The following is a 19,183-nucleotide window of genomic DNA, read 5'->3' on the forward strand; positions in this document are numbered from 1 at the left end:
AACAGTGGAACCTCCAGCACAAGGCTTCCGAAGCAGCTCGGCTTATAACCTGGCACCCCCTGCCCAAAAAACAAAAGGCTTCACTAGAGAAATCAAATGACATCTTAAAGATCTCAGGTTATCAACAGGTAGATAGTTCTCCCAATAACAAAGCCAATTGCAGCCTATCACCCAGCAGGGAGTCCCAGTGTTGATCACATGATACTTCAGATAGCATCAGATTTTTAGTGTCTTGCCTTTAAATATGGATACCCCAGAGCAGTCGGTAAAGAAAATTTCCAATGTAAGAGCCAACAACAACAAAATCCACCAAAAAAAATTAAAAGAAAACTTCAAAACAAAAGAAAAAAATCAGAGCTATAAAAGATATATCAGAGGACTGACTTCTCTGGTGGTCCAGTGGCTAGGACTCCACACTCCTAATCAAAGGGACCCAAGTTTGATCCCTGGTCAGAGAGCTGGATCCCACATGCTGCAATTAAAGATCCCACATGCAAAAGGAAGACCTGGTGCAGCCAAAATAAATAAATTTTTTTTTAATGTTAAAGATACATCAGTATAGCAAGAGCAATGCTATGAAAAAGCAAAAGACAGTAAGAAATAGCCTTTGGAAATTTTAAAAACAGAGTAGGAAAAATTAAAAATTCAATTGAAAACTAACATTGTAGATTAACCATACTTCAAAAAAATAAAGAAAACAAAAAACTCATGGTACAGTTAGATAAATTGAAGCAAACTCTCAAAAATAGGACAAAAAAAGGAACTTCCCTGTGGTCCAGTGGTAAGACCCCACACTTCCACTGCAAATAGAACAAAAACAAGTAAATTAATTAAAATAGACCATGAAGGGTGAAAAATAGTAAATAAGAGACTCTATCCTGAAGGTACAAAAACTAACTGGTCTTCCAGAATAGAAGAGAAAAAACAAAGGAGAGGGAGTTATCAAAGAAATAATATCTAAAAGTTTCCAAGAATTTAAGCATGGTGACAGGAGTCACCATACTCAGTGAAGCACAATGCAAAAATAAATCTACACAAAGACATGTTCACCATAAAATTTCAGAAGACAAGAGAAGATCCTAAAGTCTCCAGAAAGAACATGGAGGCTAGAGCTGGGAGGCTGGAGAAGACAGTGTGTTTTGTTTTGCTTTAGCATAATAGTTTTTTAGCAGTACTTTATCTTTTAAAACTACAGAATGTATTGTGTGTGTGAGTGTGTGAAGTTGCTCAGTCGTGTCCAACTCTTTGCGACCCTGTGGGCTATAGCCCACCAGGTTCCTCTGTCCATGGGATTCTCCAGGCAAGAATACTGGAGTGGATTTCCATTTCCTTCTCCAGGGGATCGTCCCAACCCAGGGATCAAACCCGGGTCTCCTGCATTGCAGGCAGACGCTTTATCCTCTGAGCCACCAGGGAAGCCACAGAATGTATTACTTTGATAAAAATAAAAGTAAAATTTCATTTTAAATGTTTATTTAAAAATCATGAGTATCTAGTATATCCAGTAAAAGGTACCCCATATAATTTAAAAGCATAATACACAGATTAAAAGATGAGCTATTTCTCATCCTAAATCTCATCCAACAGTTGATAACAAATCATAAGTGAACTGATTTTATTCCCAACATTTTAGACACTAGCTACTGTTAGCATCGTCCATGCTAACTTAGTCAAATAACTCTATAAAATAAATAAAATAGAAAAATCAGACATCTTTACTAATCTAAGAAATATGCATTTGTTAAGAATTCATAATTTAAAAGAGAAATATTTAAGATAAATGCATGTTTATGCAAAGAGTGGTAATTAGGTTTCCAGTACAAGAATGCAGACTGAACACCGTTTACTTCTCTTCCTCCCCAAAACCCACTGAAATGAAGGTTTTAAAAAAAAAAGTAGAAAAACAGATAAACTAAAATTCTAGAACAAGAGAGGGAAAATCACAAATAAAAAGAAAACAAATTTTTGAAGAATAAAGGCAAAAGGATTCTAATTGGTGGGGAAGTCAGGGCAATGGAGCCGTAACTCCAAACATACACAGAAGGCAGCTCTGGGAGAGGCAAAAGATACTTATTGCAACAGCGGGGGGGAAATCACTAGAACCGGAGGTTACTACTCTCAAGAATGTGTCTCAGGTCTGTGAAACAGGTACACGGGAGTCAGCCTCCTTCAACCCAAACACTTCTCCAGACAAAAGGAACAGCCAAATACAATGAGTAACACCTTGGAGGAGTTAGCGCTCCAACTGCAGAGGCTGGCACCATAAAGCAGCAGGGTAACAACACACCCTGTTTCACCACAGCAATCCCAGTCCTGCCCAGTCCACCTCAGTTTACGTTGCAAGATAATTACCAGTGTCCCCATTCATTAAGAATGTTTGGGTAATAAATCACCCACCTGATCTTCATAAATATAAACCAACTAATAGCAAGACATTTTTCTCAAAAAAAGAAAAATAATATGACCAGTATGAATACATACAACTATAACAACCTAGAACAATCGGATAAATCAAGGAACAGACTTTAAATATGCTTGTATATATAACATATAACATCCTGGGAGAGTTTTGAGACGCTCTAGTTTCCATTAAACCACAAGCTGCTGCTAAAAATAAATAAATAAATAAAAGTACCGTGGTTAGGAGAATGTACTTTAGAGCAAGACTGCCTAGGTTCCTATCTCAGCTTTACCACTGAGTTGTGTGGTACTATCTGTCTACACAGACAAGTTACTTAACCTCCCTTGGCCTCCATTTCTTATCTGTAAAATGAGGATAATACAAATCCATACCTTTTATTATTTCATGTATTAATTTAGATAATACATGCAATGCACCAAGAAAACACCTAGGTAAAAATAACTACCCAATGTTGACTAGTGTTCATTTGTGGAAATTAAATGTGATGACTAGAATAAATTCAATAGAAGCAGCCGAAATAAAAATTTGAAATCTTTCAAAGCAATAGAATAAACAAGAAAAAAGGAACATATCAAAAGAGGGGGAAAGGATATACAGAGAATTTATTTAGAAAGATTAATAAGATTTAAAAAAGAAAGAAAAAGGGGAGACTAAAAAAAAAGGAAAGAAGAAAACTAGAAATTTTTCAGCCTCAAAGAAAAAGAGAAAAGATTCAAAGATCAAGTTAACCACCAATACAGAAAAGAACAAGTTTGAATTAGACTTTTCATTTGCACACGGGATGCTAGAAGATAAGACTATGTTCCTTCAGAAGGGACTCTTTTCCTTGTTTGTGAAATTTTTTTTATTCCTATTACACAAACTATTATTTTGAGACCCCAAGCAAGTTTGGGGTGAGCCCACATTGTTTCATTTTGTTTTTTATTGTGGTAAAGCATATGCAACATAAAAGCTATCATTTTAAACATTTGTAGGTGGACAGTTCAGTGGTATTAATTATACTCACATTGTTGGACAACCATCACCACTATCCGTCTCCAGAACTTCTTCATCCTCCCAAACTGAAACTCTATCCTCATTAAACAATAATTCCTCATTTCCCCCTCCTCTCCTCAGCCACAGACAACCACCATTCTATTTTTTCATCTATGACCTTGACTAATCTAGGTACCTCACACAAGTGGAATCACAAAATAGTCCATTTGGGCCGGTGCTTTTTATAATTAAGTTTTAGTAATATCTGAAAAGGGCTGCAAATGTTAAAAAAATATTTTTTTATTCACGGCACTATGAGGATATGGAGGCCTGGTGGCAATCATTAACTCAGCAATGAAACCCTTCAACAACATGATTTTTATCTTTAGAAAAGCCCTATGCTAACCAGGACTCTCAAAATACTCTAAACTCTCTGTGCTGTTTATGGTTGAGAGGTTGTAAAAACTCATGTGTGTAGTAGCAGGAGTGTGGATAATCCTGTCACACAAGCTAGTCTGCCAGCAGAGAGGTTTGACCTGAGACACTCCTTTTATATGCAGGAGACTACTAACTGGAGCTCTAAGTTAATTTTCCAGAGAAAAGTGGTCAGGGATAGCCCCTGTTAATGTCAGAAGAGTGTAGTATAACACACAGATTTTGGTTTCGGGGGTAGATGCTCGAGCAGATCTAGGGGACCTCTTGAGTCTTGATCCGCCTCGCCCACATGACCTTGTCATGGGTGGAGTCGGGGAGTTATACATCCTAAGAAATTAGAAAGTATCCTATATTACTCTTTATTAATTTTTTATCAAATTTATTCTAAGGATTTAAAAAATCTAAGTATAGATATTTTGTTGTTAAAAAAGTAAGTGAAACTTGATTTGAAATTGTTTAATTTTATTTTTAAAGTCAGAGCTGACCAAATGTTTACTTAAAATAATATTTGCCAAAGAAGGGTTCAAATAATCTCAGCTCCAAAGAGAAGTGAATGGGAACTACAAAACGGTGTCTTGCTTTTATTGAATGCTTTCAAAAACTGAAGGAACCCCAAAGTATTAATATCACGAACACTATCGTTATTACTATTACTAAAAAGTTTTGCCAAGTATTGTGATGTAAATGGTTCATTTATCCCAGAATTATCAACCCCTGACGACTCACTCTATTTGAAACATACCTGTCAAGCAATCTCACCTCTGGAAATCAAGCTAAGAACCAGGAAATATGTACACAAGGGCCTCCAAAATCTCAAAACAAATGTCTCAATTTGTATTAATGCACTAAAATACATTAAAGAATCCCTTAGGTACTTGCCTTTATTTTACACAAAATTTTAGAAATTCAGGATCTTGTCTTGATTTAAAGCCCAAAACAATTTAAAACCTGGGAGAAGATAGACATTGGGCAGATAGCAAGGGAGGCTACAAAGTAATCAGGAAAACTAGACCAAGAACAAACACATAAATCCTCCTGAGCAGGTAAAAGCAAACTGTCTTTCACACCCCATTAAATTCCTGAGGGTATAGCAGCACCCTCAACACAAAATAATTTATATTCAAAAAACAAACATAATATTATACAAATTCAGGATCATTTACATGAGAAAACAAGGACACGTTTTATCTGTTACAAAAAGATTACCCCATCCAAACATATTTGTTTTGCTTAATTCACGCTTGAAAGAAATCCTTAACTCTAAAAATAATAATCCAGAATTTCTCAACTTGAAGGGTTCTAAATAGTTAAGGATCAAGACAAGGAACAGAATCAAGTTCCTATCAGCAATTGATCACTAACAATTTACTTTTGCATTCTGGATAAATATATATATATATCTACTATATATACACATATATATATTCACTATATATATACACATATATATATCCATTATATATACACACACATATAGCTACATCAAAAAGGATCATTTTAAATCTTCTGTACACATAGCGCTATTTCTTGCTCCACACGCACTGTCTTACCAGAGTCATCAACCCATATGAACTGGAAGCCCTGATGTAACGCCCTTTTACCATTTCTAAAGACAACCTCGGTTTTCCCAAGTGGTTCAGAAGGTAAAGAATCCGCCTGCCAAAACAGGAGACACAGATTCAATACCTGGGTTGGGAAGATCCCCTGGAAAAGGAAAAGACAACCCACTCCAGTGTTCTTGCCTGAAAAATCCCATGGACAGAGGAGCCTGGCAAGCTGCAGTCCACGGGGACGCAAACAAATGGGACAGGGCTTAGCGACTGAACAACAAAGACAACCTCCCTTTGTTAAAGATCGATAGTAACTCTTTTTCATGAAAAAAAGATAACATTTACAAATAAAAAGCCAGCAGCTTGGAGCATATCCTTCTTAAACTATTTTCACTATGTCATACTTTCCCCACAAAACTGGGATCACGCTTTACATGCTGTTTTGCAATCTGTCTTTTAATACAAGTTAGAGCCTACTTCTCTGTGGGCTCTGACTCTAGCTGTCTGACATCAGGAAAGTTACTCAATCTCTCTGAATCCCATTCCAGGTATGAAAGATTCTACCTTGTAGATTTATGTGACAATGAAACAAAATAACCCAAGGAAAATACCTAGCACAGTAAGAACCTAATAAATGTTGGTGTTTTTTTTAAGGCTGCATAATAACCAACTATATGACAAAACTTCTCTCACCAATTCTCTACTGCTGAATATTTTTGGCCACATTTTACCTATTAAAAACAACACTGAAGTGAAATTCCATGTGGCTAACTCCTTAACACATCCTGAGTTCTCTTAGAATTTTTAGAGGTGGCATCCTGGATCCGTGATATGTACAGAGTCCCTTACATTCACTGCTCTGTCTGTTTCCCCACATTTCTCACCTCATTTTATTTTTTCTTTCTTTCTTAAATTAACAGTGTTTCGTAAAATTTTAAAAGCTCACAGTAAATGTAATCTACTTAGTATTGAAAGTAATATATTCAGTATCCAAATCTTAATCACTATTTACAATTCCCTTGGGAGAATGAACAAGTTTTCAGTACCATATTCTAATATACCTCAACCACTGTTTCACTCTATGAAGCTTTAAATAAACTTCAATTTAAAGTTTCAGAATAAATTCAATGCAATAGATGCTTGATTTAGTAGTTATTGGTCATTAGTTTTTAAAAGTTGTGTATGTAAGATAAACGTTCTGTTTAAAATGTTTTAGAAATGCCTGCCAAGTAGTCAAAACCCAGCTTTTCGTGTAGACACTCTAAATCTGTTGAGACTCAGAAAGGAGTCTCAAAAGAAGCAATTTTACAGAAAGAAGCAATTTAGCAGAAGCCCTCCTCATTGCTGAAAGAACCACGTGCTGCCGGCACCAAAACACACTTTCACAGCTGCTTAGGAGACTGTTTCTGCTTCTTTAAATTAACACTACTAACGCGCCTCCTTTTTCCTGGAAATTGTCATTTCCTGAAGCAACAGCATTCGTGAAAAACAAAACATTAACAAAACTCCTGAAGAAGCAGAGCCCGAGCTGCAGACGCGCGCAAGCCCTGCGGGCCCCACAGTGGCCCGCCCCTCCGCCCGTCCCGGATCAACCCAGTTATGCGAAGTGACGAACTCGTGACAGCCTCGGGCACTGGACGCCGGCCACGCCGCCACCTCTCTCGGGTCCAACGCTTCTGCAAGCAGCCCGGCCAGGAATGGCTCAACCCCTGGCCCTCACGCCTGGACCAGGGTTTGGAATTAAGACTCTGTCCCGGGCCAGGGGCCCCTCCGTTAATCAGTCTCGGGTCGGGGATGAGAGGAGGAGACAAAGGTCAGATATTACAAGGGATCCTGGTTTTCCCATTCCGCCCTCACTCCTGAGTTGGGGGTCTCGAATGCCTGGGGAAAACCTTCTGTATGGGTCAAAAATCATGCAAGATCAGAGCTCCTCTCACTTATTCTCAGACCAGGTTCGGCATCAGGGGTAGATTAAGAGGTCAGGTGTCACAAACCCTACCAGCCCCAACCTACTCTCCAGAACGGAGTTCTGGGATGGGGAACCCGGGGCAGGACTCACGGAGGACCTGGACCGCCCTGAGCTCATTCCCAGGGAAAGACCTGGGGGAAGCCTCTGGTGAGAAGTCAAGGGTCAGGGCAGAACCTCCGCTCCCCTTTGCCCACGAGCCGGTGTCAAGGGTTGTCGGGAACCAGGGGAGCGCGGAGGCCACAGTACCTGAGTAGAGGCCAGCGCCTGCTGGAGCTGCTGCTGCTCCTCGCTGATCTTTTGCTTCAGTTTCTTGAACATCGCGCAACGCGGGGTCCTGAGATGGATGAGACCTGTGGGGCGAGTGCTCAGAGAGACCCGGCCGCGGCGGCGGCGGCGGCTTCCCTACACCACAGACCGCGGGGGCCGGGCCTCGCCGCCTCCTCCTTGGGCTCGCGGGCCGGTCGAGACACTCGTCCTGCGGGTGTCGGCGTCGCCGCCGCCGCGTCTCTCTCTTCTGGGTGCCACCGGTTGGCCTCGGCCCCCCATCCAGCCCCGGCGGCGGCGGCGGCGGCGACAACGGCAGCAGGTGAGCAGTGTGAACAAGGCGCCTGCGCGGCCTACGTGGAGTTCGGCGAGGGAGCGCTACCGAGCGCCGGAGGGGACAAGCTGGAAGTCCGGCCGGCGCATGCGCGCTGCAGGGTCGCTCCCGGAAGGTGCGGGACTCCGCGCTGCCCACGCTCACTGCGCGTGGACTTGCCCTCGGAGCCCAGGCGTGGGGTGGTCTGAGCCCTACACTGACACACACCCGGGCTGAGGTGCTGCGAAGTCAGGTGGGGAGGGTGCTGCTTCTCTGGAGGACCGTAAAGCTGACTGTCCCGCCGCAAAGAACCTGTTGTGTGGGTGTGAGAAGAGGGGATCCGGGGGACCAGCCGGGGACTGTGATTGACAGTGTGCTTTTGTTCAGTATTTGTGATTTGGATTTTCTGTCTTCAGTATCTCGTATTCTTACTGCTTCCCAGAGTGGCCCTTTTCCCTTTGCTGGGCTCTTCCAGGGGTCAAGAAGGACCTGGTAGGAAGCTCCCAGGGTTCAGATGTTTCAGGCTGATAGTTTGGACATTGCCTGTATATATATATAGGCTTCCCAGGTGGCGCTACTGGTAAAGAACCCCGCTGCCAATGCAGGAGACTAAGAGAAATGCTTCCGTTCCTGGGTCGGGGAGATTCCCTGCTGGGGAACGTGGCAACCCACTCCAGTATTCTTAAGAATCCCGTGGACAGAGGAGCCTGGCAGGCTAGTCCATAGGGTCGCAAAGAATCACGGCTGGAGTGACTTAGCGTATGCCCGCACACATTCTGTGCTTCGTTTGTTGGATCAGTCGTGTCCGACCCTCTGCGACCCCATGGACAGAGCCGCCAGGTCTCCCGAATTGCAGACGGATTCTTCACTAGCTGAGCCACCAGGAAAGCCCAAGAATACTGGAGTGGGTAGCCTATCCCTTCCCCAGGGGAACTTCCCGACCCAGGAATTGAACTAGGGTCTCTTACATTGCAGATGGATTCTTTACCGGCTGAGCTACCCGGGAAACCGTCACATTCATACATACATACATACATATGTAATATATATCGTGAATTTGAGGGAACCAGGAGATAGTGGAGGGAGAGGAGCCTGGCATGCTTCCGTCCATGAGGTTGCTAAGAGTCGGACACGACTTAGCAACTGAACAACAAATATATGTATTAAAATATATAAATTACTGAAATTGATGTTTTTTCACATATTCCTTCAAAAATCTTTATCATTCTAAGTGCCAGGTCCTTGGTCACCTTTCCCAGTCCTTGACAGAACAAGTAGACAAAAAAAATTGGTAACAATGTGGAAAAGTTGGGTCAGCTAACTTTGCCTTATCTTTTTTTTTGAAAAGACGGGAAAGCTGCAAAATACATGCTCTTTTTGGATACACGTGGACCAGTCACCAAGATAGAAGATGTGCTAATTCATAATACAGCTTTCAGTTTCAAAGGATTAATATCATATCGTGTGTTCTCTGATCACAAAGTAATTAAATTAGAAATCAGTATCAGAGATATCTAGAAAAATCCCCAAATGTTTGGAAGTTATGCTGTGCACATCAAAATAGTTGATGGGCCAAAGAAGAAACTACCAGGGAAATTAGAAAATATTTTAGAAGAATGAAAATGAACCAAAATTTGTGAGGTTCAGCTAACGCAGTGCTTAAAAGAAAAATAACGGTATTAGGTGCTTTTATTAGAAAGGAAAAAAGATTGGAAATCAATAATCTACACTTCCACCTTAAGAAGTTTGTAAAAGAAAAAATTAAAATCAAAGTGACTAGAAGGAATGAAATAAAAGATACTGAGCAAAACATTAATGAAATATAAGACAATAAAGAAGAAAACAACAAAACTAAAATTTGGTTCTTAAAAATGATTAATAACATTGGTAAGCCCCTAGTAAGACTCATGAAGAGAAAGGAAAATACTAGTTATCAACATAAGGAGTTAAAGAGTTCTTATCACCACAGATTCTATAGATATTGTAAGGGAATACCCCACAAATTATCACAACATAGATGTCCTTCAGTCAATGAATGGATAAACAAACTGTAGAACCTTCTTACCGTGGAATACTACTCTGACATCTAAAGGACAGAGCACTGACACTCGTAACAACCTGAATGGTTTTCCTTAAGTTTCGCTAAGGGAAATAAATGAGACCCAAAAGAAGTCATACACATACGTGATATACGTGACAACCAAGATGGTGGTTCTCTTGCTCTCTGTACAGAGCATCCCCATCACACCTACACCCTACTCACATGACTGACCTCCCCTCTTAATCATTGACTTGATCTGTAAATATCTGCATACTTGTCCCAGGGCCCAGCTAGCGATTGTTCTCATCTCTAGATCAAAACCTCACCGATAAGATAGTTTATCAAAGGGGAGATGGTGGGCATGCTCCTCTGCTGGTTTCCCTGATAACGATGAACCAGCTGGAAGTCAATTCCCCCTAGTAACCTCCCCCCCCCCAGGAACCTCCCCCAACTGGTAACCTCCCCCCACTCCCCACCACCCCAATGGCGAAGACTAGCGCCATGCCCTTCCGCTCATTGTGGGGTGTCCATCCAAGAGCTTACTTCAGCCACATAAAATCCCCCTTGGGTTAAACCTATGCTGTCTCTGTTTTGCTGACTCCAGACTCTTTCTTTGGTCTTGAGAGTGGGCAGATACAAGGCTTGCAGGCCTGCGAGATGCAGCTCAACAGATTCCATTTATGACATTCTGAAAAGGCAAAGCTATAGGGAGGGAGAAGGGATCTGTGGTTCTAGGAGTTTAGTAGGGCAGGACTGAGATGGGTGGAAGTGGTATTAACTACAAAGGGGCAGGACAAGGGAATCTTTGGGATGATGAAATAGTTTGTATCATAACTATAGTGGTAGATGTACAACGTTGCATGCATTTGTCAAAACCCAGAAAGTTATATACCACAAACACTCAACTTCAGTGCGTGAAATGTTTTAATAAAAATTAAAAACCTGAGGCTCTGAATTTCACTGAAAGTAACAGTTTGGATGTGGTAGAGGCAGCATCTGAACCCGTAGTTTTCATGGCTCTAAAGCCCACGCCCACACTGCCACCCGCTTACCACGGAGACATATACTCCCACCGACACTGATTTTTCTATGTTCTCCAATACTTTGCTCCAAAATGATCAACTGATTAATATCCAAGTGTCCTCAACAACATATATTCTTTAAAAATAAAAAAAGAAATTTTATTTTGTACATTGAGAGCACTTATCCACAAATGTGAAAGTGCTACAGCTGTGTTGTTCTTCACATACCAGATTTGTCAACATTTGTAAGGGGTAGGGGGTATATGTGTATATATGGGATACACATGTAGGGGATATATATGTATAAAGCATACGAAAGTGAAAGTGTTAGTCACTCAGTTGTGTCAGATCCTTTGTGACCCCATGGACTGCAGCCCACCAGGCTCCTCTGTCCATGGGGTTCTCCAGGCAAGGATACTGAAATGGGTAGCCATTCCCTTCTGCAGGGGATCTTCCCAACCCAGGGACTGAACCCAGGTCTCCTGCATTGCCAGCATATTCTTTACTGTCTGAGCCACCAGGGAAGCCCATATATAATATATATACATACACATTTTGGCTGTAGCAAGTGAGAGATCTGGAGTGGACTGAAATATTTATATTCTTATACTGTTTTAATGAACTTCACTGGAGCACTTTGAAATATATTATGTTTTTAATGTTTACTTTCAAAAGAATATCCTTTGGCTACATTAATTAAAGTTATATAGGCACTGCCCTGGCAGTCTAGTGGTTAAGACTCCATACTTCCAGTGCAGAGGGCATAGGTTCAATCCCTGGTTGGGGAACTAAGATCCCACAAGCCACGTGGCATGGCCCCCCCCAAATTTTTTTTATTAAAGTTATAAAACAGTTGGAAGACCTCCCATGAAAGAAAGGTCTGCACATCAGTATCTAAATTTAGACTATGACTCTTGCAGGAATTTAGCTTACTCTTCAGCCTAAGGCCTGCCCTTAAAGAATTTTTCTTTTTTTGGTATCTTTGTTTTTAATTTAATGCCCATTGTAGGCAGAAGCAAGGACACTAAAGAAAACTGAAGGGCTGCATATTATTGCTATTGCATAACAAAGAGCCAAAAAGTAACTTTCCCAGGGTCATATGATCTCAGAGACAGAACTGGAAACCTATCTCAGGCCTCTTGCCCTTTATCCTGGCCTGCAGCTATAACCTGTTTCACATTTCCTTCTCTTCTGAGACACACCCTGCTCAATTTTTTAAAGTAGTTCACTTTAATTTTTAACACTTTTGTAATTGTTTACAAATGTCCTAGGACTGTTTACACAGCTGATAAAGGTTTAATGAGAAGAGTCCTTGGAAGGGAAAACCCAACACTGGGCTGAGTAAAAAAATCCTTATTCCAAGAATGAGGCCTCTTGGTAACAGAGAAGGGCTGAGAGAATGAAGGTGAAGTGTCAAATTCCCTGCTCCTACTGAACAACGATGTGATAATCAAACTCCTAAGTAAACAAATTCAGTCTTGCAAACCTTTGAATCCTTACCTCATACTCAAGATACTGTGTGGAAGAAAGGGCTGGACAGTGTAATAAGTAAGCTCATAGTCAAATTACAGCTTTGCCACTGATTATTAACAGTTCTGCGATGGGGAGAAAATGACTGAACGTCTTCATGTGTCAGCTTCTTTATCTGTAAAATGACGGTGCATCATTGTATCCATCATAAATTTCCCATGAAAATTAAATGAGTACTTGGATAACAAGTTAGTATCTTGGAAAAAAAAGTCAGACTTATTCCTCACATCTGAAAAATTAAGTTATTGAAGTAGTTGAAGAAAACATGAGAAGGTTTATTTTATAACCCTGGAGTGCTAAAGACCTTCCTAAGTATAACACAAAATCCAGAAACCATTACAAAAAAGGTTTATTTACATGAAAGGTATTTTTCTTATTCTCCATGTCAAAAATACTATAAAAAATTTAATGCTATAAAATAATGAAATATTGTGTAATTGCTCTATAGAAGTGAAGTGACTCAGTCGTGCCTGACTCTTTGCGACCCCATGGACAGTAGCCTGCGCCAAGCTCCTCCATCCATGGGATTTTCTAGATAAGAGTACTGGAGTGGGTTAGTTTCCCTCTCCAGGGAATCTTCCCGACCCAGGGATCGAACCTAGGTCTTCCGCATTGTTCAGTTCAGTTCAGTCGCTCAGTCATGTCCGACTCTTTGCGACCCCATGAATCGCAGCACGCCAGCCCTCCCTGTCCATCACCAACTCCCGGAATTCAATCAGACTCACGTCCATCGAATCCGTGATGGCATCAAGCCATCTCATCCTCTGTCATCCCCTTCTCCTCCTGCCCCTTATCTCTCCCAGCATCAAAGTCTTTTCCAATGAGTCAACTCTTCGCATAAGGTGGCCAAAGTACTGGAGTTTCAGCTTTAGCATCATTCCTTCCAAAGAAATCCCAGGGCTGATCTCCTTCAGAATGGACTCGTTGGATCTCCTTGCAGTCCAAGGGACTCTCAAGAGTCTTCTCCAACACCACAGTTCAAAACCATCAATTCTTCGGCCTCAATCCTTCTTCACAGTCCAACTCTCACATCCATACATGACCAGAGGAAAAACCATAGCCTTGACTAGACGGACCTTAGTCGGCAAAGTAATGTCTCTGCTTTTGAATATACTATCTAGGTTGGTCATAACTTTTCTTCCAAGGAGTAAGCGTCTTTTAATTTCATGGCTGCAGTCACCATCTGCAGTGATTTTGGAGCCCAAAAAAATAAAGTCTGACACTGTTTCCACTGTTTCCCCATCTATTTGCCATGAAGTGATGAGACTGGATGCCATGAATGGGACTGGTTTTCTGAATGTTGAGCTTTCAGCCAACTTTTTCGCTCTTCTCTTTCACTTTTATCAAGAGGCTTTTTAGTTCCTCTTCACTTTCTGCCATAAGGGTGGTGTCATCTGCATATCTGAGGTTATTGATATTTCTCCCGGCAATCTTGATTCCAGCTTGTGTTTCTTCCAGCCCAGCGTTTCTCATGATGTACTCTGTATAGAAGTTAAATAAGCAGGGTGACAATATACAGCCTTGACGTACTCCTTTTCCTATTTGGAACCAGTCTGTTGTTCCATGTCCAGGTCTAACTGTTGCTTCCTGACCTGCATACAGATTTCTCAAGAGGCAGGTCAGGTGGCCTGGTATTCCCATCTCTTTGAGAATTTTCCACAGTTTATTGTGATCCACACAGTCAAAGGCTTTGGCATAGTCAATAAAGCAGAAATAGATGTTTTTCTGAAACTCTCTTGCTTTTTCCATGACCCAGCGGATGTTGGCAATTTGATCTCTGGTTCCTCTGCCTTTTCTAAAACCAGCTCCAACATCAGGGAGTTCACGGCTCACGTATTGCTGAAGGCTGGCTTGGAGAATTTTGAGCATTACTTTACCAGCATCCGTCTGAGCCACTCAAAGAAGGCAATGGCACCCCACTCCAGTACTCTTGCCTGGGACATCCCATGGACGGAGGAGCCTCTACAGTCCATGGGGTCGCGAGGAGTCGGACGCGACTGAGCAACTTCACTTTCATGCACCGGAGAAGGAAATGGCAACCCACTCCAGTATTCTTGCCTGGAGAATCCCAGGGACGAAGAAGCCTGGTAGGCTGCCGTCTATGGGGTCGCACAGAGTCAGACACGACTGACGTGACTTAGCAGCAGCAGCAGCAATGACTATATGGACGAATATATAGTATAGCGTGGATGAACCTTACATAATGTTGAGCCAAAGAAAGCAAAGAAAAGAATATATACCACATTATTTCATGTAGGCAAAACTAACCTATGGTGTTATAAGTCAAGGGAAATATTGTCTTGGGGTGTAAGAAAGGCATAGCAATAAGGAAAGAGATTTGAGGGGAGATTCTGGGGTACTTGCCAGTTGCATTCTTTGTAATTGGTAATTATACAGATGTGTTTCCTGATTATTGTGGTGGGTATCCATGTTAAAACTCACAAAAGCATACATCAAAATTAAAATTCAATTTCACCCGATGTAAATTTTAAAATAATAACAGTTTGCCATGAAACCAGACATAAAATTTAAAAAAGAGTGAGGCAGCCTATGTATACAGATTATGGGGAGATTGCAAGACATTTTGTTAAGTCAGAAACCAAAGTACATGGTGGTGCAGACTATTATTAGTGTGATTAACAATTATATTCATTTATATGTATGTGCTAGGTTAAATTGCATGAAGTTACTGAGTTTTAACGTCAAAAACAGCACTGTCATATAGTTCAATGTATGTATGTATGTATATTTGTAAACAATAGGTATTATAGAATATATCTGTAAAGACACATAAGAAACCAGTGACTGTGATTGCCACCAGTGAAGGAAACAAGGTAGTTGGAAGTATCAGTTGTAGTTGTATCCCTTTTTATCTCTTGAATTCATCACCCAAGCATGGATTAACTATTCATTCAAAAATTAATTCTAATACGCAAAAGAAAAAGTAGGCAATGAGCAATACTTTCAAAATTTTAAAGAGTAATTGTTTTCAGTCTCAAATTCTCTTTGAGTCAAATAATTAATCAGTCATGTATGTGTCCATAAATGCTTAGGAAAAATACGGAAGGCTACACATCAAATTATTAGCCTTGGATAGGTTAACTCTGAACAATGTAACTAATTAAAATGGGGAATACAAATTTTGCTTTTCACTCTACGTGTTTCTTTATGCTTTGAATATTTAAGATGTATATATAAGACATAAAACCAAAGGTGTAGCTAAGCCCCAAAAGTAGGGACTGTACCCTTCTAGCATATGTTTCAGAACAGGACACTGCATTAATTGAATTTGCAAAGGAAAACAGGCTCACTAAATAATAGTGAGATGTGGATATTTTACTCCAGAATCTAGAATTTCTAGTCTAGATTTTCCAGGGGAAACAAAAGTCATGCTTTACATTGTTTAGCACACAGTATTTCGCTCCAAATCATCTCATTAAATATATCTTATCTCCTCAAACCACCCTACCTGCTGCCCTGTGGTCACATCTTAATCTCCCCACGCAGATCTCAGCTTTGTCTGACTCATTGTCCTCCACCAGCTCCAAGATCTCTAGGCATTTTGTCTCTCCTTTCCTGAAACAGAGCCTCCTCTGCCCCACCTCCCCAATCTCCCACCCCCAGGATGGAAGTCTACCCTGGACAAGGAGAGGCAATTGTTACAGGAAGTCGATTTTGCACTTAGCCACAAAAAGATCCTCTAGTTACTAGGCACTGTCTCATTAAGAGAAAAAGAGGAAATTCTAAGCACTAAGACTTCTTCTTCATTGAAAATCTTGAAAGGATGATACTTGCAATTTAAGAAAGTTAGAGGGGATTCCCTGGTGGCCTAGTGTTTGGGACTCTACACTTTCACCATTGAGAGCCTGGATTCAACCCCTAGTCAGGGAACTAAGATCCTGCAAACCGTGCCGTCAAAAAGAAAACAAAAGTTAGAGTTAAAAAAAATAGACTTTTTACTGGTATCTTTTTAACCATGGAGATTTGTTATCAACACGTAAGCTAAGGTTCTCTAGCTTAGCCAGACACTAGGCTCCTATAGGAATAGATGAAATAGATGAAAATGAAATCGAATGAGGCATAATTAAAAGAAGCAGACTTGACTTTTCAACCCAGAGACAAAACAAGAGATGGAACACGTGTGACGGTCTGGGCTGCTCGTGGCTGCACCTTTCAGACCTTCAGAAAATAAAGAGCGTGTGTGTCCACCTTCCACCAAGGGTCATTACCAACCAGCTGCTCTCCGTGGCTCCCACGGCAACCGGGAGGTGCTGTGTAACCCTCCCCTCAGACACCTGAGGCCTCTAGTCTCAGTCAAAAGCTCCACCCATCCCATCTCCAGGCCAAGCTTCCTCTTCAGCTTGTAAAAGGTTGAAAAGCAGAGCAGCATTTCTTCCCAGGGAGAGCTCTCACCTCAGATCACTCCTGGCACACCAGTTCCACAGCTCCCCAAGGGCACACCCAGGGACCAGCACCCAGATTCAGCTTCCAGAAAGACTGAGACATTTTGATTGTTGGGCGTGCACCTATGTGGAGTCCCCACCTCCCTTCACTCTTGGCCTCAGTGTCGTCTGCATTTCCAGGCCCAGTAAAATTCTAATCTCCTGTTTTGAGCATAGGACACTTGAAGGGTGATGGGTTTCAACATACAAACACTCATGCGATATTCTGAATAAATACATTTTCTTTCTCTCAAACTTTGAGGCTTCCATTTCATTACAAAATCATCTCACAAGAGTCATACTCAATAAACTGCCCTCTCTCAATGTCCCTGACATGTGTAATTCTAGAATCTGATTCTTTCTCCTTTTAAAGTGAAGTGTTAGTTGCTCAGTTGTGTCTGACTCTTTGTGACCCCATGGACTGTGTCCACTATTCTCCTCTGTCCATAGAGTTCTCCAGGCAAGAATACTGGGGTGGGTAACCATTCCTTTCTCCAGGGACAGGCAGATTCTTTACCATCCGAGCCACCAGGGAAGCCCCTTTCTCCCCTTGAAAAGGCATTATTCAGAGTGAAGTGGCTGCTACTTGAACAGTCTTTGAGAGAAAAAGACCAGCCTCTCTTGTATCTTTTTCCAATTTGTATGAAAGAATTGCCTGTCCTCCCAGGCCCGAGGGACAGAGCCAGGCTGAGATGTAGCCTAGCAGTGTGCAATGGCTATGAAAATATTGACTTTTGACAACAGGCCCCAACCACCAACTGTGACAACTCAGCAGCTGGTTTAACTCAGATTATCTGTTGGGTACAACGCCTCTGATCCCTACCCCAGCAACTGCACAATAACACTGACTTGTTTGTTTTTCTTTTTCAGCCACACCCATGTGGGGATCTTAGGGCTTCCTCCCGTGGCTCAGTGGTAAAGAATCCCCCTGTAATGCAGGAGACCTGGCAGGAGCTGTGGGTTTGATCCCTGGCTTGGGAAGATCCTCTGGAGAAGATGAAATGGCAACCCATGCCAGTATTCTTGCCTGGATATTTCCATGGACAGAGGAGGCTGATGGGCAAGAGTTCATGGAGTCAAAAAGAGCTGGACACAACTTAGTGACTAAACAATGTGGGATCTTAGTTCCTGGACAAGGGGTTGAACCCACACCCCCTGCATTAGAAGGTGAAGTCTTAATCACTGGACCACCAGGAAGTCCCCAGCATCGACTTATTTGTAACTTATGGAACGGATCTTTCTCTCTATTGCTATAACTTTCCCACCATACCTAGGAAGGATGACATTGAATTACAAAGGAACACACAATCGGAGTGACGGTTGTTAAGGGTTCATGACACCAAATGACTTCCCAGGTGGCTCAGAGGTGAAGAATCCACCTGCCAATGTAGGAGATGAGACTTCAGTTCCTGGGTTGGGAAGATCCCCCAGAGAAGGAAATAGGAATCCTCTCCGGCATTCTTGCCTGGAAAAGCCCATGGACAGAGGAGCCTAGGGGTCACTGGGGTGGAAAAGAGTCAGACACGACAGAGTGACCGTGCACGCACGCATATACACGTGACACCAACAGGCTGCCATTGACTCCTGGTCTGCAGTACATTCTCAGATGCACCTCGGCCAAGTCGAGGAGAATTTAAGCCTGAGGCCAGGGTACCAGCCTGCATGGTGGACTCCCCTCCTCCAGACATATCCCTGTACATTTCATACAGGTATAGAGCCTGTAATGCTCAGAAGCTGAAGTTGAACCAGTAATGCTGACATAATGCTGAAGAAGCTGAAGTTGAATAGTTCTATGAAGACCTACAAGACCTTCTAGAACTAACACACAAAAAAGATGTCCTTTTCATTATAAGGGACTGGAATGCAAAAGTAGGAAATCAAGAAATACCTGGAGTAACAGGCAAATTTGGCCTTGGAGTACAAAATGAAGCAGGGCAAAAGCTAATAGAGTTTTGCCAAGAGAACACATTGGTCTTAGCAAAAACCCTCTTCCAACAACACAAGAGAAGACTCTACACATGGACATCACCAAATGGTCAATACCAAAATCAGATTGATTATATTCTTTGCAGCCAAAGATGGAGAAGCTCTATACAGGCAGCAAAAACAAGACCAGGAGCTGACTGGCTCAGATCATGAACTCCTTATTGCTAAATTCAGACTTAAATGGAAGAAAGTAGGGAAAACCACTAGACCATTCAGGTATGACCTAAATCAAAT

At 41.8% G+C, this 19,183-nt stretch overlaps 1 protein-coding gene across 5 annotated transcripts in view; it reads right to left on the reverse strand.

The window, feature by feature from the left end:
• Positions 1-7,969, reverse strand: part of GOLGA4 (golgin A4) — a 104,184-nt gene extending 96,215 nt beyond the window's left edge. For 3 of the 5 annotated variants that reach the window (XM_040246235.1, XM_040246233.1, XM_040246231.1), the window contains exon 1: positions 7,598-7,938. In XM_040246235.1, coding sequence (XP_040102169.1) covers positions 7,598-7,669 — 72 coding nt within the window. In that variant the 5' untranslated portion in view covers positions 7,670-7,938. Of the gene's footprint in view, positions 1-7,597 lie in introns of all 5 variants that reach the window. The other 2 variants (XM_040246232.1, XM_040246234.1) reach the window with 2 other exon arrangements.
• Positions 7,970-19,183: the final 11,214 nt, after the last annotated feature.

This window comes from Oryx dammah, unplaced genomic scaffold (genome assembly GCF_014754425.2).
Source record: "Oryx dammah isolate SB20612 unplaced genomic scaffold, SCBI_Odam_1.1 HiC_scaffold_9, whole genome shotgun sequence".
In the NCBI taxonomy this organism is placed as follows: domain Eukaryota; kingdom Metazoa; phylum Chordata; class Mammalia; order Artiodactyla; family Bovidae; genus Oryx; species Oryx dammah.